The sequence below is a fragment of the Chelonia mydas genome, chromosome 2 (genome assembly GCF_015237465.2).
Source record: "Chelonia mydas isolate rCheMyd1 chromosome 2, rCheMyd1.pri.v2, whole genome shotgun sequence".
Taxonomy (NCBI): Eukaryota; Metazoa; Chordata; order Testudines; family Cheloniidae; genus Chelonia; species Chelonia mydas.
Window position 1 is genome coordinate 29,459,885 of NC_057850.1, and position 22,705 is coordinate 29,482,589.

The window sequence follows — 22,705 nt, forward strand, 5'->3', positions numbered from 1 at the left end:
CAAAGGCTCTTACACAAAGTAAGATGCAATGGGATAAGAGGGAAGGTGCCCTCATGGATTGGTAACTGGTTAAAAGATAGGAAACAAAGGGTAGGTATAAATGGTCAGTTTTCAGAATGTGGTGTCCCCCAGGGGTCTGTTCTGAGACCAGTCCTATTCAAAATATTCATAAATGATCTGGAAAAAGGGGTAAACAGTGAGGTGGCAATATTTGCAGATGATACCAAATTACTAAATATAGTTAAGACCCAGGCAGACTGTGAAGAGCTACAATAGGATTTCTCAAAACTGGGTGACTGGGCAACAAAATGGCAGATGAAATTCAATGCTGATAAATGCAAAGTGATGCACACTGGAAAACATAATCCCAACTATACATATTGTGACAAAGCTCCTGCTCTACCTTGGTGGGTCTTGCGCTTATTGGAGGATTTGCTCGCCTTGGAGCTTCACAGCAACCCTCAGCTTGGCCATTTTTCTGAACCCACAGTCCAGGTCGACTCCTCCTGTGTTTGACGAGGAGTTGGAAGGATTTGGGGGGAACCCAGGCCCACCCTCTACTCCGGGTTCCAGCCCAGGGCCCTGTGGAATGCAGCTGTCTAGAGTGCCTCCTGGAACAGCTGTGCGACAGCTACAACTCCCTGGGCTACTTCCCCATGGCCTCCTCCCAACACTTTCTTTTTCCTCACCATAGAACCTTCCTCCTGGTGTCTGATAATGCTTGTACACCTCAGTCCTCCAACAGTCCGCGTTCTCACTCTCAGCTCCTAGTGCCTCTTGCTCCCAGCTGCTCACATGCACACCAAAAACTGAAGTGAGCTCCTTTTTAAAACCCAGGTGCCCTGATTAGCCTGCCAACCTTGATTCTAGCAGCTTCTTGATTGGCTGCAGGTGTTCTAATCAGCCTGTCTTAATTGTCTCCAGAAGGTTCCTGATTGTTCTGGAACCTTCCCTGCTCCCTTACCAAGGGAAAAGGGACCTACTTAACCTGGGGCTAATATATCTGCTTTCTTTTCCTCTCCTATAGCCCCCTGGCCTGGGCTTTCCTTACTTTTTGCCCCTGCTTCAGCTTCCCCCCGCCCCCGATCAGGCCAGACGCTTTTCCTTCATTTTGGTTTTTTTTGCTGTTTTTCTGCTGCCGTTGGAGTGCTGGTCGGCTGCCAGCTAGCTGCCAGCCCCCCCACGCCTGCCCTCGGATGCTGCTACTGCTCCAGCTGAAGCCCCCGCGGGGGGAACTGCCGAGCCGCTCCCCAGAGGAGGGGAGTGGAAGCCCCCAGACCCAACCGTTTGCTGTTTGTTTGTGGACCCGTACCCGGCCGAGAGAAATTTCTCTTATCCGTCCGGCATTTCTGGAATGCTCCACAAAGCCCGGGAGAGAAGTCAGCCGACAGAGAAACAGCCCAGGGAAGCTACGAACCATCGTGGAGGGGGCCATAAGACTGAGTAACTTTTGAACTGTACTCTCGTGTGGGGGGAGGTTTTGACTGTGTTGACTGCGTTTGTAGGGGCACAGGGGGTGTGGCATGGAGCTGCCCCCCGATCCATCGGTGCTCCCCCCCAACACTACTACAACCGTCACGGCCCCTCTGCCATCTGTCCCTGCTGGCAACTTGCCATCTGCCTCTGGATTCAGCTGCTCGCCCTGATTCCACCGTCCGGACCAGAAACAACAGCCGACTAAATGAGACTCTTTGGACAAATGTGCGTGGGTTCACGTCCCCGCCCCCCCGCCCCCCGGACTGTCCACTCCACAGTTTTCCCCTACTACCTGACCCCAACTCCTGTTTCCTCCCCCTGTCCAGGCTGACCCATTTGCCCACCCCTGGCCTGCAGCCCAACAGGGAGGAGTGGTTAATTTGCTTCCCCCTCCCCCCTCCTCCTTCTGGTGTCTCCCCTTCTCTCCCTGCTCATGATGGCAGGGAATGAAAGGGGTGAGGCCCCTCTAACAACCTCAGCTGCCTCTCCCCCCACCACTGCTGCCAAAACACCTGCCACTTCCCCCGCTGGGGCATCGGCAGCAGGAGGCACCGGGGCAACTACCGCCGCTGCCACGCTCACAGCCCCCCTCAGATTCTAGGAGAGCCCCCCCAGTTGGCCAGCAAGGCCAGGGTGTGAAGAAGGGAAAGGGCCCCGCTACAACCACCAGGCCCTCCATGGCAGGAGCTGCCCCCACCGCTGCGGCCCTGTCATTGATCATGGCGTCCTTCCCCGCTGTTCCCTCCATCAGCTCTATGAGTGTCCCTCCCCCGGCCCCCAGGATGTATGCCCGGGTGGCGGCAGCCCCCCCGCCTGCCACCTTGTCATCTCGCCCACCCACCGCCTCCGCTACCATAAATAGCGGCCGGGGCCCCTTTCCCACCATGACCAGGAAGCATGGCGTCTGTTGCCTCCTGGTGCCCACCTCGCCCCACGTGGAGACATATGTGCAGGCGTTGGCGAGGGTGGTAAGATCCACGGCTATTGTGGCGGCCTCCAAAATGAATGGGAAGGTCATCTTTTTCTTACCATCAGAGGCTGCTGCCCAGGAGGTGGTGGAGAAGGGCCTGGCGGTGGGGGGGGGTGTTCGTCCCCCTGGAGCCGCTAGAGGACCTGGGCGTCCGCCTAGTCCTGACCTCTGTCCCTCCTTTTTTACCCAATGCCGCCCTGTTACCCGCTCTCTCCACCCTGGGGAAATCCGTCTCTGTCATCAGCTCTCTCCCGTTGGGCTGCAAGGACCCCACCCTCCGTCACGTCCTCTCGTTCCGCCGGCAAGTGCAGCTTCTACCGCTGCCGGCGGCACATGATGGAGTGGCGCTCGAGGGGTCCTTCCTAGTCCCCTACCAGGGAGCCTGTTTCCGGGTCTACTACTCTACGGGAGAGGCCCATTGATACCTCTGCCAATCAGCGGGGCATGTCCGAAGAAACTGCCCCTTGGCCTGGCGGGGAGGGGCACCCGAGACCCCCGAGACCCGGCAGGACATCGACTCTGTCGTTGCCGATGCCCCTGACCACCCGGCACCTGAAACCACCTCTCCTCCTGCTTGATCCACTGCTACTCCCGCCTGGGCCCAAGGGACACCTCCCCTACAACACCCAGACGAGCAAGGGAGCCCTGCCCTCGCTGCTAACAATCTGGCAGAGCCTATGGAGGAGGGCGCAACAAAGATACTACTGGGCATGGGAGAGGGCCAACCCCAAGGGGAACCCTCCCTCCCTCATGCCTCTCCGTTACCCCCCCCGAACCCCTGAGCCATCGCCTCTGCCCCCCGACACGACCCCTGCTAACCAGCCCCCAGACGATACTATGGAGGGCTGGACCCTAGTCCAGGGGAAGCGAGGCAAGCGGAAGGCTCGAGCTCCGCTTTACCCATCTGATGCGGAGGCCCCCCGGAAGACCAAGAAGGAGGGCACTGACACTGAGCCTTCCGCTCTGCCCACGAGTGAGATCCATCCGCTGGTGTCAGGTGGGGAAGACACGATAGCACTGGAAGGTAGGATCTCCCCTCCAAAGGAGACCCTCCCCTCTGAGTCCCCTGGGGAAGCCCCTTCTGCTCGGACACCACCCGAAACCCCCGCGAACCCCGAGGTGACCGTCGAGGCGGTCGCCAGAGGGGAGACCCCCGGGGTGGCGGAAGGCGACCTCTCCTCCATGTATGAGGAGATCGAGGCCCTAGGTCTGACCCCGGTCACCCAGGGAGAGGATGACCTTCTGCCAGCTGACCTCGATCTGGGCAACCTCACTCCAGTTCCCCTTGCCCCATGCTCCCTTCCTCTAACCGCCTTCCTGGGCAGGGACCCTACAGAAGGTAGTCCACCACCTGATGCCGTAGCTGCCAAATCCACCACAGAGCCTGCACCTGGCATTACTGGGAGCCCCCTCCCCACCCCCTTAACCCTGGAATCTGATCGGGAGATGCCTCCTTTCTGCTGCTTGCCTCCCGAAGCCCAGAAACTTGCTTCTTCCCCTGTCCCTGCCCAATCCACCTCCTCCTGTAATGCTATTGCCGCCCCTGGGGTTATTTCCTTCCCTTTTTTAGCGGATCCCCCCCAAGGAGCAGCCTTTGCATTTTCCTGCCATGACCCATTAGGAGCTGCAATTTTCCCTCTGCCACCCCCTCTTATCCGAAGACTTCAGACGGACCTAATAACTTTAGCCTGTCAGACGCCCCGTCGGTGGTCCGCACCCTGCCTGCCCGCCTCAGTGGACCACGAGGCTGCACCAAGGGCCCCACCAGGGAATAACCTGGAAATCGCAACCCCACCCCCCCATGAGCTGCGAAAAGCGTTGCGGGAGTTTTTAGAAGACACCTGTGGCTCCCGCAACAAGGTACAGCTAGCTCTCCAGCGATGGTGGGACTTTGACCAAATCCTCCAAGCCACAAGGGCCCTCATAAGGGAGGGTAGAGGGACAGGAAGGCAAGGTGCCGTGGCCTACGGGCGTGTCTGCAGCTTCCGTGATAATTTATTCACTTACGGGATGGGTCACAGATTGTTGCGCGACCCGCTGGGGGCCGCAAACGCCCCCGCCAACAAGGAACCACCGCCCCCCCAGCCCTCCTCACGATGCCTCTCATTATCACAACTTTGAACACCCGGGCTGTAGGATGGCTCTCCGCAGGTCCCAAGTGCTCTCTTTCCTTGGGGAGAGGGGGTACTCTGTGGTTTTCCTGCAGGAGACCCATACGGATCTGACTGCCGAGGACAGCTGGCGGCTGGAGTGGGGGGACGGGGTCTACTTTAGCCATTTCACGATTCGACAGGCTGGAGTGGCGACCCTGTTCTCCCCCGACCTACAGCCCGTGGTGCTAGGGGTCACGGAGGCCGTGCTGGGCCACCTGCTGCATCTCCGAGTCCATATGGAGGGGCTCGTGATCAACCTCATTAACATCTATGCCCTGACAATGAGCCCGAAGCGGCCGCAATTCTATCAGCTGGTGTCTGCCTTCCTCAGCACCCTAGATTCTCATGAGTGCCTAGTCCTGGGAGGGGACTTTAACACCACCCTCGAGGAGCAGGTCCGCTCGGGGACCGAGCTGAGCCCGGCCGCCGTGAACATTCTCCGAGAAATAGTCGAACATCACTCCCTAGTGGACGTCTGGCGTGACCACCATCCGGATGACACTTCCACGTTCACCTTTGTCCTGGTGGAGGCCCATCGGTCACACCACTCCCGGTTGGACCATATTTATTTATCATGTTTCCATCTTTCACGAGCCCACTCCTCCAACATTCGGCCGGCCCCATTTTCTGACCATCATCTAGCCACCATAACAGCCTCCCTCCGTGCAGAGAGGCCGGGGCCGGCCTATTGGCATTTTAACAACAGCCTGTTGGAGGATGAGGGCTTTGTGATGTCTTTCCGGGAGTTCTGGCTGGCCTGGTAAGAGCAGCGGCGTGCCTTTCCCTCAGCGCGGCGATGGTGGGATCTAGGGAAGGTGCGCGCCAAGCTCTTCTGCCGTGACTACACCCAGGGCACCAGGTGACGGAGAAATGCGGCGATAGAGCAGTTGGAACGGGAGGTCTTAGAGCTGGAGAGGGACCCGTTCCTCTGCGGAGCGTGCCGGGAGAAGCGGGAGGAGCTCCGGGCCCTCGAGGACCATCGGGCCCAAGGTGCCTTTGTTCAATCCCACATCTTCCTCCTTCGGGAGATGGATCGCGGCTCCCGCTTCTTCTACGCCCTGGAGAAAATGAGGGGGGCCAAAAAACACGTCACCTGCCTTCTAGCAGAAGATGGCACCCCCCCTCATGGATTCGGTGGAGATGTGTGGGAGGGCCCGTGACTTCTACACAAGCCTTTTCTCCCTGGATCCGACCTTGCAGGGTGCTGTGGGAGGAACTCCCTACGGTCAGCGCGGGCCACCGAGACCGACTAGAGCTGCCTCTCACCCTGGCCGAGTTCTCGGAAGCCCTCCGTCGCATGCCCACCAATAAATCTCCGGGCATGGACGGGCTGACCGTGGAGTTCTACCGCGTGTTCTGGGACATCCTTGGCCCAGACCTAGCCACTGTCTGGGCTGAGTCTTTGCAGGGCTGGGTCCTCCCTCTTTCATGCAGGCGAGCAGTGCTCGCCTTGTTGCCAAAGAAGGGGGACCTCCGCGATTTACGAAATTGGCGTCCCGTCTCACTCCTTAGCACGGACTACAAAATCATAGCGAAAGCAATCTCGCTGCGGCTAGGGTCCGTGCTGGCGGACGTGATCCACCCAGACCAGACCTACACTGTCCCAAGCCGCAGCATTTTTGACAACCTATTTCTAGTCCAAGACCTTTTGGAACTCGGGCATAGAGACGGTCTGTCGTTCGCCCTCCTGTCTCTTGATCAGGAGAAGGCGTTTGATAGAGTGGACCATGGGTACTTCCTGGGCACTTTGCAGGCTTTTGGATTTGGACCTCAGTTTGTGAGTTTTCTCCGGGTGCTGTACGCTTCCACGGAGTGTCTGATTAGGCTCAACTGGACCCTGACCAAACCGGTCAGCTTCGGGCAAGGAGTACAGCAGGGATGCCCCCTCTGGGGCCAGCTGAATGCTCTGGCGATCGAGCCCTTCCTCTGTCTCCTCCAAAGGAGGTTGACAGGGTTGGTGCTGCGGGAGCCGGAGCTGCAGCTGGTCCTGTCGGCGTATGCCGATGACGTGCTCCTCGTGGTCCAGGACCCGGGCAACTTGGCATGGGTGGAGGCTTGCCAGGCCATCTATTCGGCAGCCTTCTCCGCCCGAGTCAACTGGGTCAAGAGCTCTGGCTTGGCGGTGGGGGACTGGTGACAGGTGAACTCCCTCCCACCCACGCTTCAAACTATCTGGTGGAACGCGGATCCGCTGCTCTACCTAGGCATTTACCTTTCTGCCACGCACCCTTCTCCGCCGGAGAACTGGCAAAATTTAGAAGGCGGGGTGATAGAGCGGCTCCGGAAATGGACGAGGCTACTCCGATGTCTCTCCCTCCGAGGGAGAGCGCTGGTTCTTAACCAACCTGTCCTGTCCATGCTCTGGTACCAGCTCAACACCCTGGTCCCGGCCCCGGGTTTCCTGACCAACCTCCGGACATCGATTCTGGAGTTCTTTTGGTCAGGAATGCACTGGGCCCCTGTTGGGGTTCTTCATCTACCCCTGAAGGAAAGAGGTCAGGGCCTGAAGTGTCTGCACACTCAGGTCCATGTCTTCCGCCTCCAGGCCCTGCAGAGGCTCCTCTATAGTGCAGGTAATTCGACGTGGAGCATACTGGCACACGCCTTCCTACGCCGCTTCCAAGAGCTCCGATACGACCGGCAGCTCTTTTATCTCTGTCCGAGAGGTTTTCCACGAGACCTCTCCAGGCTGCCGGTCTTCTACCAGGACCTCCTCCGGACCTGGAAACTGTTTTCAATGACCAGGTCCGCGACGGCCACCGTGGGAGCAGATCTCCTTGCGGAGCCCCTGCTACACAACCCCCAGCTCCGTGTGCAGGTGGCAGAGTCCCGCTCAGTGCGCCAGAGTTTGGTCCTGGTGGAAGTCATGAGAGTCGGAGACCTCCTGGACTACGACTGGGGAGACTAGCTGGATCCCCTGACGCTCACTTGGCGCATGGGGCTCTCCAGACCTCGTACCCCCCGGCGCGTACTTCAGGAGGTGAAGGCTGCTTTGATGCCCGCTGCTCGGGCTTATCTCAACCAAGCCCTTCGCAAGGGTGCACCCCGCCCACCCTCTACCCCAGGCCCACCGGACCTTTCAATTGGGCCCCTACCCCGTAGATCCCAACAAACCCCTCACCCTTTCACTGCGAGCTAGCTGCATGAAGTGCAGTCGGTCAGCTTCCAAACCGCGCCAAGGAAACATCTATACACACTCACGCTTCACACCCTTCATGCCCTCACCCTGGTGTCCCGCCCCGATACAAAGTGGTGGGACCTCCTGCCACCTTTGGAGGGTGAGCAGCCCCGGTGGGCCAGCCTGTATTCCACCTTGGTCCCGAGGCCCGTCGGGGACATCAGTTGGCAGCTTCTTCACGGAGCTGTGAGCACGGGCATGTTTTGATGCGGTTCACCCCCATCCCAGATACTTGCCCTTTTTGCAAGGTGAGGGAAACCCTGGCACACATATATTTAGAGTGTGCCAGGCTGCAGCCCCTTTTCCAGCTCCTCACAACTATTTTATTACGCTTTTGGCTGCATTTTTCCCCTCACCTTTTCGTTTACACACTCCCCATCCATGGCCCCACAAAGTCGCGGGATCTCCTGGTTAACCTCCTCCTAGCCCTAGCTAAAACAGCCATCTATAAAACCAGAGAGAGGAGGTTGGCCAATGAAGCTTCCTGCGACTGTAGGGCCATTTTCTGATCCTCAGTACACTCACGTATCCGGGTGGAGTTCCTCTGGGCGGCATTCACCGACTCCCTTGACGCCTTCGAGGAGCAGTGGGCATTGTCTGAGGTTCTCTGCTCAGTGACCCCATCCGGTTCCCTCCGTCTGACCCGTTGATTGAGGGGAAGAGCGAGAGACCCCAGCCCCAGCCATTGCTGCTGTGGATACCATCATCACCGTGACCTAGGAGGGGCCTTTTCACACGTGGGTGCATGCACCCCCCCAAACTGCCCACCCCGCACCCTTGCCCATCTTGTTGGGCACTCTCAGGAGAGGAATAGTTGGTGACACTGGGCGTGGCACTACGTAAATCGAGGTGGTGGAAGACCATGAGTGTCGAGGAAGCCCCCCCGCTCTGGGCCCAGGCAAACCTGAACACTTCTCTCCCCTGAAGGCTGCTGTGTTATACATTGCATTTGCTTTTGTTTTGTTGCATAGTTTTGTTTTATCTTCTTTGGTGATTTGTGTAAGTGTGTTACGCAAATACATTTTTTTTTGCTTCAAAAAAAAAAATTACTCTCCTGTAGCCATCTGGCCCGATCCTGTCACAATATAAAATAATGGGGTCTAAATTAGCTGTTACCACACAAGAAAGAGATCTTGAAGTCATTGTGGATAGTTCTCTGAAAACATCCACCCAATGTGCAGCGGCAGTCAAAAAAGCGAACAGAATGCTGGGAATAATTAAGAAAGGAATAGATAATAGGACAGAAAATGTCATGTTGCCTCTATATAAATCCATGGTACGCCCACATCTTCAGTACTTTGTGCAGACGTGGTTGCCCCATCTCGAAAAAGATATATTGGAATTGGAAAAGTTTCGAAAAAGGCAACACAAATGGTTAGGGGTATGGAATGGCTTCCGTATGAGGAGATATTAATAAGACTGGGACTTTTCAGCTTGGAAAAGAGACGGCTAAGGGGAGATATGATTGAGGTCTGTAAAATCATGACTGGTATAGAGACAGTAGATAAGGAAGTGTTGTTTACTACTTCTCATAACACAAGAACTAGCGGTCACCAAATGAAATTAATAGGCAGCAGATTTAAAACAAATAAAAGGAAGCATTTCTTCACATAACACCACGGTCAACCTGTGGAACTCCTTGCCAGAGGATGTTGTGAAGGCCAAGACCAAAACAGGTTTCAAGAACTATCATGGAGGATATATCATGGAGTATCGGTCCATCAGTGACTATTAGCCAGGATGGGCAGAGATGGTGTCCCTAGCCTCTGTTTGCTAGAAGCTGGGAATGAGCGACAGGGGATGGATCACTTGATGATTACCTGTTCTGTTCATTCCCTCTGGGGCACCTGGCACTGGCCACTGTCAGAAAACAGGATACTGGCCTTGATGGACCTTTGCTCTGACCCAGTAGGGCCGTTCTTATGTACGTCTTTATGTGCCTGAATACTTTATAAATCTGGCCTTTTGTTCCATTTTCCCCCTCAGTGGTCTTCAAATATCATCCATCGAGCCACAGCGTGTCCTCAGTTAGCACACAAGGCTCTGTGGTTCCTTTCAGAGGGAACATATTGTCCTAGCTAATGGTCACAAAATTTATAAGTCAGAATCAGAGATTTGAAAAACCAAAGAAACATTTTTGCTAGCTTCACGAGCTGGGGTTTTCTACTCCCAATAAAGAGCATAGCTTTACACAACTTTTGCATGATTCAAAATGACAACTTGTAACTACAGGATTGCTGTTGGCATAAGAAGACACAGACTATAATTTACAGGTTTTTTTCTGTAAATTAAATCATACTCTGTGCCTTCCATTTTCATTCTTAGGTGCAGGTTGTGAGTTTTGCTACAGAGCACAACTGGGATTCTTTGGACTTTTACGATGGTGCTGACAACAATGCTCCAAGGCTTGGAAGTTATTCAGGTGAGTGAGGAGAGTGTATACCAAGTAAATTATAGATGCAGCTCTTTATTGTAAACACAAAGCTCTTTGTAGGTCTTTTCTGTGTTTCTTCTGAAAATGACAGTTCACACTTGTTATAGCCTTTGTTCCAGCCAACAGGGCCTTGAATCGTAATGCTGAAAACTTGAAAGATTTTTTAAAATATATTACGAGTGAAATTTAGAGGGCCTCAAAGTACATGCAATATTCCCATGGATGTCATCTCCTACTGCTGTAATGATTCAGTGGTTTCATACATATAGAAAAATAATGGTCTTCGGTTCCAAAAATACACTCCTGTATTTCTATTCTGTTTTTGGTTTTTTGGTTTTTGGGTTTTTTTTATGCTACTATTTATTTAGTCCCCAGTCCTGCAACGGGGTTTGTGAGGGCACAGATCTTAGAGAAATTTTAATAAACAGTTAACCATCCTATTCTCTGGCTGCCTTCTCCATTAAATTAAATTAAATTAAAACATGCATTTCAGCTTAATATAAAGGACGGCCAATTAATATCCACCATTTCCCCAACCTTCAGCCAACCCTCTCATGAAAAGAAAACTCTTAATAGCTGTCACAATGCACAAAATGAAAGAGCACAGAAGTCCAGAACCAAAAGAAGTGTTTCTCTCTGTGTTTCTTGGCAGAAGAGTGTGTGTATCAGATTGATTCATTGATTTATCTTTGAAAATATCTCCATTATCTCTTAAAGTATGGCTTTTATCTTCTCTAGATCATCCACACCCTTGTTGTACTTTCTTCCATTCCACCCCTTCCTTTTTGTTAAATGTCATCCAGGAACTACTCTATAAGACCACTGTTCTGTCCTCCAAAATCCTCCTCAATACCCATGTGTGCTTTGATATTGACAAGTAATAAGCTGACTAGCAATGGAGATGTGTTAAGAATTGCTGTTATATTTAATTGTAACTGTTCAGATCATAGTGATTATAGTATTTGCACCTTTCTTTTATGCCACTCTTAATAAATAATACTCTTCCTAATAAAAGTGTGTGAGTGGGAAACCTGCAAATTAGATCAAATGGCTCTAGTAACTACAGCTCTCTCCTCCAAGCCTGTGATACATTGAGCATGTTATCAAATCTCTAAGAGGAACTGGTATACAACAACACTCCCACAGTGATGCCCTCTCGCTGAAGCTGGTTATACGGTATAATTCGGTGAACTTCTGTGCGTTTTTTATTTACATTTTTCTGGAAGAATATCATATAGCTACTTATGAATAACTCTGGATTTCTGCTTTGAAGCATCGTCATAATGGAATAATATTTTGCTTTCTCTTTTCAGGAACTACAATTCCTCTACTGCTCAACAGCACATCTAACAACTTATACCTAAACTTTCAGTCTGATATTAGTGTTTCAGCTGCTGGGTTTCATCTTGAATATACAGGTAATGCACATACAATAGATTAAGTCAAAGAGTTTGTTGAAAGGTGTTATTTTTCAGACATACATGTATGCTGTGAAGGGGTAAAGTTCAACCTGTTGCACACAATGAGCCAATCACTCATACCTTTGAAGTCAGTGGCAACCTTTGATTCCAATGGAAACAAGACTAGACCTGCAGTCTGTGTCGCTGGGAGTGGCATGTCTAATTCATTTTGTACTCCCCTTATGTTTTCTCATGTGTGAATGCTTTTCTGATTACACCATAGTGAGGAGTAAATACAGGTAAATTTTTGTACATAGCACCCACACAAAATTTTGAGTCCATAACCCAAGGCAAAAGAGACAAAGAAAGATTAAGTACCTTTTATGCATATTGTTGTTACAGTAATTATAATAACCTTGTATTATTGCGTTCATGGACTAATTAAGAATAATTTACTTAGATACTGCCAATAATTTTAAATATTTTTAAATGTATTATTTGATATAGTGAAAAAAAATTTCCATTACGTAGAGCTGAAAAGAGAACATTCATTTCTGAAATAATCTAGCTAAAGCACACTAATCTGTTGTGCGATTCCACAACTAGTCAGTGAAGGAACTAAATGCTGTAATTACCTAATCAAATACACAACATTCATTTAAAATAAGTTTTCCACATGGAAGAGAAGATTCAGTAGCATAAGCATCATATTCCATCTAAAAACCTATATAGTTATAGAACATCTCTCAATTTAGGGTCTTCCGTGATTGTGGAAAGCCGGAAAGTCCATAGCAAAATTAAATGCTCTTGTACTAAAGCTAAGTGCTGTTAATATTGTTATTTTGTTATACTAGTGACTTGTACTACTTCCTCTGCTAATTAAGAACCATCACAACCTTCATCACCTTCTGCTGCAAGTGTAAAGTGTACTTCTTCAATCTTGCCTTCTCTAATATAAACACCTGACAAAGTGTATATATAATTTATTTAAAAAAAAACCCACCAAAACAAACCACTTCATTGAACACATATTTTTCCCTGGGAAAAAGATGAAAGAAATTAAAAGCCACATGTGACAGATGTTAGTCATGTTGCTTCATAAATTATTGGAAAGTGTTCAGATATGATGATGAGGATGGTATAAGAACCTGAACAGAATAGAAGAGAATTATCTGAAAAATTTTCATTGTTGATGACAGTAGTAGTAATACAAGCGTCTTCTCATTTCTACTTATTTATAACAATAATTATGACAATATTTTATGATTAAATTGGATTGTCTCAGCCAGTCCTTGCGCAAGAATTCTGACAGTCATTGATAGAGTTCTTTACATTTTTCCTAGGTGCACAATTCCCTGTGCTCTAATTGGTTCTGTTGACTAATACGTATAATTACTGATCTTCTGAGCAGTTTTACAGTATGCAAATCCCATACTTGACAATCTATATTAATTAGTCAGAAGGCAGGGTCTTGCACAATCGCTACATGGTCGTTTCTCTATAACTGTACACTTGGTATTGGTTACTGTAATTCTTCTGATCTGGTTAGCTTCTATACTAAGAATTTTTCAGCTGTTTTCCTTCTGAAAGGGTACCACTTCAGCTTCTCACATCTGTAGAGTGATGAAGAAAAACTCCATAATATAAATAAATACAACAATATATTCAAACAAAATTAAATGAGACTGAACCTGATAAAAGGGAAAGTGTTTTATTTGTTTGTTTGTTTTAATGGTTAAACTTTTCTGAGCTCCATTATCTCTGTTGTCCCCACAGTAAATTTCATAATGTTTATATTGGTTGTTTACAATGGAATACCAGTTCCTACTTCCAAATATATTTTTGAAATAATATAAAAATATGCATACCTAATCTAAAAGAAAGAGACTTGCCAATAAGAAGAGTTATTGGGAAAGATGCATATGAAGGAGGGAGACTGGGAAATGAAGGAGAAAAGGGGGATAGGATGGGGGAGTGAAGAGGATGCACCAAATGCTTTTAAGCTTTTATAGTTTATTTTATTTCATTTTAATTCTTAATATTCTATTAAAATGTCATCTTAATAATACCAACCTATTATTATGTCAGCATAATAATAACAATAGAGCTTCCTCTCTTAATGCTGCAGTAAGTGTATCCTGGGCTAATAAACTCTGAATCCAAAATACCTGGGGAGCCTTGGCCTCCATGTATATTCAGCCCAAGACGTGGTTATCGCCTTGTAAAAAAGAAGCACTTCTTCTGTATATTGCTAACTGTACTGTACCCACTCATGCCTTTGGACAGTACACTATTCAAAATCTTTTTTACTATTTTTTTTGCTTAGTATTGTTTGCCTCTTATAAAATGACACATTATAAAAGGATATACATACATACGTACATACGTACATACATACATACATACATACATACATACATGTTGTTTTTGTATATAAGATTTAGATGTCATGGTCATCATTCTTGTTTAAAGGAGTGAATTTAATCTAAATCTCAATCGATAAAGACTTACAGGATGTGAATATAATTTTACATGCTTTTTGACAGAAAACACGGTTTCAAGGACTTTAGAGCTTGTTGAATTAATTTTATGTCATTCTTTGATTAAATTAGAAGTTTGATACGGGTAAGTGTGTTGACATAATATATTTAGTCATCTGCAAACTGATTGACTTAGTATAACATGACATTCTGAATAAAAAAAGTACTATATAAATTCAATATATTATATAATAAAGGGATTAACAAGTGGCTAATTGATTGACCTCATAATGTAATTCTTAATGGACAAGCATGGGGGTAGTGAAGTCTGAAAAGTATTTGTGCTCCACCCATTGCCATTTAGTATTTTTATCAATAACATAGAAGAAACCATGAAATCATTGCTGATTAACTTTGCAGGTGACACAAAGGTTAATGCAGTAGTAAATTAAAGTGCAGTACTAAATTAAAATTTCTACAGATCTATCTGGAGAGTTTGGTGTGTGAGACACAATTGTACATTTGTTTTAACTGAGCCAAAAGGCAAAGTCATATATCTAGGAACAAAGGACATAGGCCACACTTACATGGTGGGGGACTTTATCCTGGAAAACAATTAATCTGAAAAAAGATTTATGGATGACAGTTTATAATAAATTGAACATGGCCTTCCAGTGGAATGCTGTGGATTGGAGTGCGAATGTATTCCTTGGATATATAAAAAGTGAGAAATGAGTGGGGTTAGGGAACTGGAATTACTTCTCATTACAATATTGGTGAGGCAGAATACTGTGACAAAGTTTTGGTGTCCACAATTTAAACTGGATGTTGAAAAATAGGAGTGTGTTTAGAGAGCTCAAAGAATGAACTGGTATATAGAAAACACAGCTTACATTGAGAGACTTAAAAAGGTGAAACTATTATTTTATTGAAGAGGAGATTAAGATGACTTGATCAAGATCTATAAGTACTTACAGAAGGAGAAGATAACTGAGGATAGCACTCAATGTGTTAGAAAAAGACGAAACAAGATCCAATAACTGGAAGTTGAAGCTAGAAAAATTCAAATGGAAAACAAGGCACAAATTAACCAGTGGAACAGATAACCAAGGGATGTGGTACATTCTCCATCGCTTGGAGATATAGATATGGATATAAAAGATATCCTCTATTTCATACACAAGTAATTGGGCTCTCTGTAAGAATTATTGAGTAAAGAGCTATGGCTTGTGGTATGGAGGTCAAAATAAATTATCCTTTCTGGCTTTGAAATCTATGAAATTGTATAGATCATATAAGTGAATCATCACTGAGGAAGAAATTAAGCTGTAAAAATTATGACAATTACTCATCAAGTATAATATAAAAATTAAAAATTGAATTAATTGAATTAAACACAAGTGCTTATATAGTTTTAAATGTAGCATATGCATAATCAGCAAATGCAAGAACAAATATGTAGGAGCATAAAAAGATCACAATTTATTCTACAATATATGGAGTCTCAGAAAGTGTGTGTGTGTGTGTTTGCATGTGAGCACAGTCCTATATAGCCAGGCAAAATAGTAGAACTTGTGTAATTGAGACTTAAAGACAATAGGAAACATGTTATTCACACACACATACCCCATCACCACCACAAAACAATATTGTTCTGTGCTGCTGGAATACTGTGAGAACCCATTCTCTGTCAGAACAAAGCAATGGTTATCAAGGATGGACCTCTGGATCCTGGTTTATCCCATGGATTTGTTTAATCTGACAAGAAGACAAATTCTTCATTACTTCGCACATGGTTTGATGGGAGTTGTTGTGGATTGGGAAAAGGCATCTTCAAATATCCCTTCTTATTTTAGCAAGGGATTGAGAGGGGTGATTTGATCAGACCAGCAGAGGAGGTGGCCACTCCCTGGAGTACTGGTTGGAAGAAGGCAATGGGGTACCAAGGTTATCCTCCTTGTCTCACCTGAGTGCTCAGCATGCACATAGTGGGTCTACTTGAGCCTGGGCTTTGGAGAGTAGAGTAGAATCTCCACTTTGCTTGGGCATGCACTGGCCAGTTTAGGAGGCTGAGGGAGCTGATTGGCTCCAGGGAAAGACCCCACCATCACTCCCCATGGTATGAATCCCCAGGCACAACAGTCATTTTTGCTGCTGGAAGGTGCCCCACTCCCCTGCCTTATAAGTGCTGTATCTGTCAGAGCTGGTTTCCAGGCTTGTTGTGGGTCTAACCCAATCACCTTTTGGGGTCAGAAAGGAACTTTTTCTTCTGGGCAGTATTGGCAAGGTGGCTTTTCGGTTATTTGTTTGTTTTGTTTTGTTTTTCCACTTTTCTCACTGTGTCTTGGAAGTAGGGGATAATAAGTACAGAGATAACACCCCATCCTTCAACACCCCCCGTCCCTAATTGCATGGGGATCATCAGTATGGTCCTAACTTCTGTCTAGTGTCTTTTGAGCATGGTAAGAGGCTTTACGGTTCCAGTTTCTGTGGTAAACCTGAGCACATGACCCACAAGCACTGGGAGATCCTATTAGGCCATGAGGTGAGGGGAAATTTTAAATCTTGTCAGACTGAGCCCCCATTATCTGTCCCCTTGTATTCCTTCATGGTGGGAAGGTGGAGGGATTCTGCAGGGGATGAATCATGAATTTGATAGCAGAATGTTGGCAAAGGAAACCAAGCCTCATTCTTTGTTTGCATTGCATTAAGACAAGATGGTAAGTGGTTTGTTTGTTTGTAATTCATTAGCGTGTCAGACATTTGTGTTGCATGTTCTGAGTAAATTAGATCAGGTTATTTTAGTTTATTTTAGCACTAGTTCTTCTTCCGTATTTACACTGTCACTGCATAGAAACAGATATGAAGAAAATTAGGATACGAGGAAGCCTACTTTAAATATGCTGATACAATATAATTGGCATTTTCTTTCAATGTGTTCATTTGTATTGTTTTTCATTGGAAGAAAACCTTCTTAACCTTTGGAGGTAACAGTCACACATATATATTCTTCTACACATTTATTTGTTGATTAAAAATTGGCACATTCCCAACCACCAGTCCAGGTACTGAACCTGGTACTAATTATACTTCCCTATGCCAACATGCCGCTGAAACCTCAGGGCAGATTTAGCATCACCTTCTCTCAGGATTTTCCACTTGAGAGAATCAGCTTTAATTTTCAGTCAGGATTCCATAAGAGCCTACAGTGGAGTCTGCTAAAGGCATGTGCTGATTTAGCACGCACCAGCCCCCCTCTGATCATATACCTCCCCGCTTCCTTGACCATATATCACACCTGGCCAGAATTTCCTGCTTTGCACCTTTAGTTGCTAGGCAGTTGTGGCTACTTTTTGATTGCCACACTCTTGGCCATAGCAGCAGTGGTGCTGAGGCAACGCCCAGGGTGCCAGGGTTGGGGGGCACCGGGATTGGGATGCTATTTTTGTTGTTAGCGACAAAAGGGCCAGGGTATAGCGCCACAGTTCTCCCCCATGCAGGTCAGATGGTCTTTGATTATTACTATTTCAGATATTCTGTAAGTGGATTAATTTTTTACTAACCTCCTAGAATGTTCTGAACCTTTGTGGAATTTTGTGGCTCTTCCAGATTTTCTGAGAATTCATTTTCCTTGAACCTCCTAAAATGTTGTCAGCCATGCCCTTGTGGGTATATGAGGGGGTGGGGCATCGCCAGTCAGTTAGTGAGATATAAAAACAAACCGTAGTGAAGTTGGCGCCCAGGTGCAACATTGTAAACCTTGTTTTACTGTGTAATTGTGAAAATGTACTTGTGTTTTAAGAGGTGAAGAGTGTAAGTAGCAACTAATAAAGGACATATTTAATGAGACACCAGAGATATCTATCAAACACCTATTTAAACAACAATATAAAAGAAATATTGTTCGTTCTTCTGCCATGCTTTTGCCATCGTGACTGCTACTACTTTGATGAGAAGCTGCCTTAATTATGTTGTGGTCTACAGAGGTGCCATCACTGCTGACAAAGAAATGGCAGAAAAAGCATATTAATTGGAAGAAGAGACAGTTTGGTAACGATGATAGAGATGAAGTGATGAGATGCTCGGAAGAAAAGTTCAAGAGGGAGGGTTTTTTGCTCACTCATTGACACTGCTTGAGTGTCCATTGAAGAAAGGTTCGAACAATTGAAGCACCACAAAAAGACTTGGGCAGTTGTCTGACCTTAGTAAGACAGGAAAACACTCATGAACAATTGGTACAGACCTTCAGTAGATGTTGACACATGGAGAGTGTTCGGATGTTAATGATAATGTCTATGTCGAACTGGACAACATCCATCACATTTTGCCACATGGGAAGCACTCTCCACTCCAAGTTCTCCAATTCACTCACAATGCAGAGCTGAAGGACGCTATTCCTAATGTATGGATAGCTTTGAGGATTCCGCTCACGCTGCCAGTCACAGTTGCAAGTAGAACTTTTTGAATCTCAGGTTCATTAAAACATATCTTTGATCGATGATGGCCGATGAGAGACTGACATCGCTTTCTGTTTTATGGCTTGAAAATGCCGTTGGCCAGTCTTTGGATCTCTGTGACACTGTGTTTCGGTTTGTGACCTTTTGAACTAAAGGACTAGGCTTTAGTGACATTCTAAGGCTGTCACCTACTGTAACACTATTTAATACTGCCCGCCCCCCCACCCCCGGTGTTGGTGCACAGTTCAATTTCTTGATGTTAGTACATTTCAGTTATTCTTAAAATTAAAAAGTTTCTATAGGCTTAGAGGAAACATGTTTTTTATTTGCTTATATATGGCATGAATAAATACAGATTTACAGATCCTAGAGTACAAATTTATTGTCTTATATGACAGGAATATATCATACATGCAAATTGTGCATCAAATTCATGAAATGGGGTACAAATCCAATAAAAAAATAAGGTATTCAAAAGTTTAACAAGTGGAGGAGGGTGAAGATGTCCCTCGCCTCGGGTGCCATTTGGTCTAAGAACGGCCCTGACTAGAAGCATGTGCATTATTCAATATAGTGTATATCATTTAGAGCCATCTTTCATAATATAGAGTAGACAAGTCTATGGGAAAATACTTTGCCTTGTCATAGTGATTATTTTTCATTTCAAATGGGAATTTTCAAGAGCAATGCTTCCATCTGTTTCAATCCAAATACATCCTTCATTAATAGTTATTTTGTACACTTCCCTGTCCTGAGTGACAATGTTTGAATTACTGAGAAATCCAGATGTGCTTCTTCATGTAACTAGCCAAGGAGAACTGGCACTTATTTTTACAAAATAGTTTAGACTGGGTGTAATGATGCATCTGCTTTGCATCAAGGTATTGAACATATATACCCCAAACCGGAATAGGGCTCTTTTCTCATCATTACTCTTTTTCCTGTGTGTGTTTACTTGTATATAGAGTCCTTAAGTATTTTTAATAGGCATAATTACGGCTACGATTTGGTCACGGAGGTCGTGGAAGTCACCTCTATGATTTCAGCCCTCAGCCGCTGGGAGCTGCAAGGTACCGTCACCTCCTGTGGTGGAATCCCGTGACTGCGGGCAGCCTGGTGGGAATCCCACGGCAGCTTCACAGGCGCCGTGGCTGAGGGCAGCGGGGAGGAATCCCCTGGCAGCTCCCCAGCCACCGGGGCCACAGGACTCAGTGGGGGCATCCCCCAACAGCTCCCCAGCCGCTGGGATCGTGGGTGGAGGGGAGGAATCCCCCAGCAGCTCCCCAGCCACCACAAAAGGGGGTCCCACCCAGCTCCCAGTCACTGGGCAAGGGCCGCAGCTCCCAGCCACAGCAAGGCAGGGTGCTGAACACTCCTCCCACCCTGTTTTGTCATGGACATTTTTAGTAAAATTCAGGGACGGGTCACAGCGTGCGTGAATTTTTGTTAATGCCTGTGACCTGTCCGTGACTTTTACTAAAAATGTCCATGACAAAATCATAGCCTTAAGCATAATGCATGAACTATGAACTACCCTAAATATGTAAACACACTGCGTTGACTCAAGTCTCTCAAAATTTAATGTAACAGAGTGTTTTGTAATGGTTAAATACAGTTCGTGTATTGATTCTTACTCTATAGAGTTTTAGGCTTACTGTAAATTGTTGTCTTTACTCCTTCTACTAATTAGGTAATGGATTACTATTAATAGTATTTTGAGATTAATTGGGTGCCCATCAATATTAATTGCCTCATACCTATTTTCTGCCTATGCAACACCTATTTCAATTTAGCAATGAATACAAGCTGCCAACATACATTTAAAAAGCAACTCCTGCACAATCATATATTTAGTATCTGCCATCATTTTAACATCATTAGCTGACAAGAACATCCATAAAAATAAAGAGGACTAAAAATTAAAAAGTGAATTATTACTTTTAAGGTTTCTGTATTTGAACTGTACTTTATCCACAACTTCCTTTGTGATGTTTCATTTTTAGAGCAAATTATTAATGCAAAAAGGTATTTGTGAACATTTGGGGGAGGGAGGCATGAAAGAACGAGACATTTGCTTCCATGGTTTTCACAACCCTTTCCCTTTATCATTCGTATTAGTAAGTTAAGTGTGTGGTTTTTTTTGTTTTTCTTTTTTTAATCACAAGTATTCAAGAGATGCAAAAGTCTTGAAAAAATACTCTTGTACTGAACTGACCATGTTGAATTCCTTTTTGATTCTCATTCTCTTGTTTATTAATATTTTGAATATCCAATTAAGAAGCAGAAACAACTTAGGGAACCAATCATGCACTATGAATAGTGAATAGTCAAAATACACAGTATGTGAACACCCTATACCATCAGCATTCATAACCATCATGATAGTTTACAGGACTTGTGCTAAGTCCCCTATTAATAATAAGAAGGCTGGTCAATGTCATGCTCCAGGTTACTATAGGTCATTGCAAAATTCAAAACTATACTACTGTACTTTTACCTCTGTACTTCCTTAGGACCAAAAAACCCAGTCTCTCCAGTCTTAGGCTGTGTTTACACTACAAGCCATGGGTATGATTCCCCTGCTCGTGTACACATACTCACACTATCTCTCATCAAGGTAGCACAAGTACAAATAGCACTGTAGCCACAGTACCACTGGTAGTGGCAGTAAATGCATGGCTGAGCCGGGCCGAGTACATACCCACCAGTTTTCAGGTGTTCGTGCTCGGCACGTCTCAGTTGTGCCACCACTGCCATAACCAGTGCTACAGTAGCTACTGTTTATACTCAGGCTAACTCGATGAGAGCTAGTGCGAGTATGGGCACATGAGCAGGGGAATCACACCCCCCACTCGCAGCATAGACGTAGCCTTAGTTAGAGGGTGCGAAGGGTGTATTTGGTGTCAGAACTTTGGAAAGGTCCATGGGACTAAGTGTGGTACAGGCAAAGAATTTTGACAAAGTCAGAATCCTCTAAATATTTTGTCCAAAACTTGGATAAACCTAACTCACACTTCCTTTGAGGTTCCAAAACATTGGGTTAACTTTTGTTTTATATAATATCTCATTTTTTAAAAATAAAGCTGTTTATTTAGGGTATTTGAACAGGTTTACAAAACCTTTCCATATAAATATCAGAGACAAAACGAAAATTGTTACAACAGTCAGCTTTTGTTCAGAGAAACATACAGAAATATAATAATCAAATCTCTCTACTTAACAGGGTATTTCCATATTACAGAGTGAACATATTTACACTAGCCAGGATGTGCTGTTTCTGATGATTTTATTAAATTAAGTGAAATATTTGATTCACATATTTAAAAAACCAGGCACATGTATCAAATGTTCATATTAAAAAAAAGTTGGACAGGTATGCTGTTATTTTTTGCAAGTAAATGTACTTTATCTGAGTGCTGAATTAATGATAACCAAATATCTAAGTATCTAGTTGTGCTCTGCATATTTTGCTGACTACAAAATTGGTATGTTAATTTTTCCATAACAACTACCTCCCATATTGTTTTGAACCATTCCTCCAGAGTTGGCTCTGCTCTTCCAGATTCTGTCTGGACGCAAAATTGCCAGAATACTTTGAGACAGGCTATCCTTGTGGTGTTTGCATCTGATATAGATGCACACTTCAACTCTATTCATTGCTACCATTATGGGGTAGAAAGGGGTAATTTGAATTGCTAGGTACCAAGTAATGTTATTTTAAAATTAATAAAGGTATTATGAGAGATAAGGTGGGTGAGGTAATATATTTTATTGGACCAGGTTCTGTTGGTGTGAGAGACAAGCTATTGAGCTTATACATAACTCTTCTTCAGAGCTCTCGGAGTTTGTCTCAAGGTCCCTAGAGTTACCATTTATTTGTTATAGAAATTAAAGTTCAATTACTTATGTTGTACAAAGTACAAATTTAATATCACATATATTGTTTGATCATAGCACAAAAGAAAATAGTATGAAGTTAAAGCAAGGTAAAATTTAAAATGCAGCTTTTCTGAGTTGGTCCATTAAAAAAGATTCTCACGCACCTTTTCTCTCTAATATCCTGGGACCAACATGGCTACAACTATATTGCATGATAAATACAAAGGCACACAAAAGTTTAATGACCAAAACAAACAAACACAAAATAATTGTATTCA

At 45.7% G+C, this 22,705-nt stretch overlaps 1 protein-coding gene across 2 annotated transcripts in view; it reads left to right on the plus strand.

Moving 5' to 3' along the window:
- The window catches only part of CSMD3 (CUB and Sushi multiple domains 3), a 1,174,472-nt gene that overhangs the window by 967,878 nt on the left and 183,889 nt on the right, over nucleotides 1-22,705 (plus strand). For both annotated transcript variants that reach the window (XM_037892097.2, XM_043539165.1), the window contains 2 exons: nucleotides 10,103-10,199; nucleotides 11,525-11,629. In XM_037892097.2, coding sequence (XP_037748025.1) covers nucleotides 10,103-10,199; nucleotides 11,525-11,629 — 202 coding nt within the window. The remainder of the gene's footprint in view (nucleotides 1-10,102; nucleotides 10,200-11,524; nucleotides 11,630-22,705) is intronic.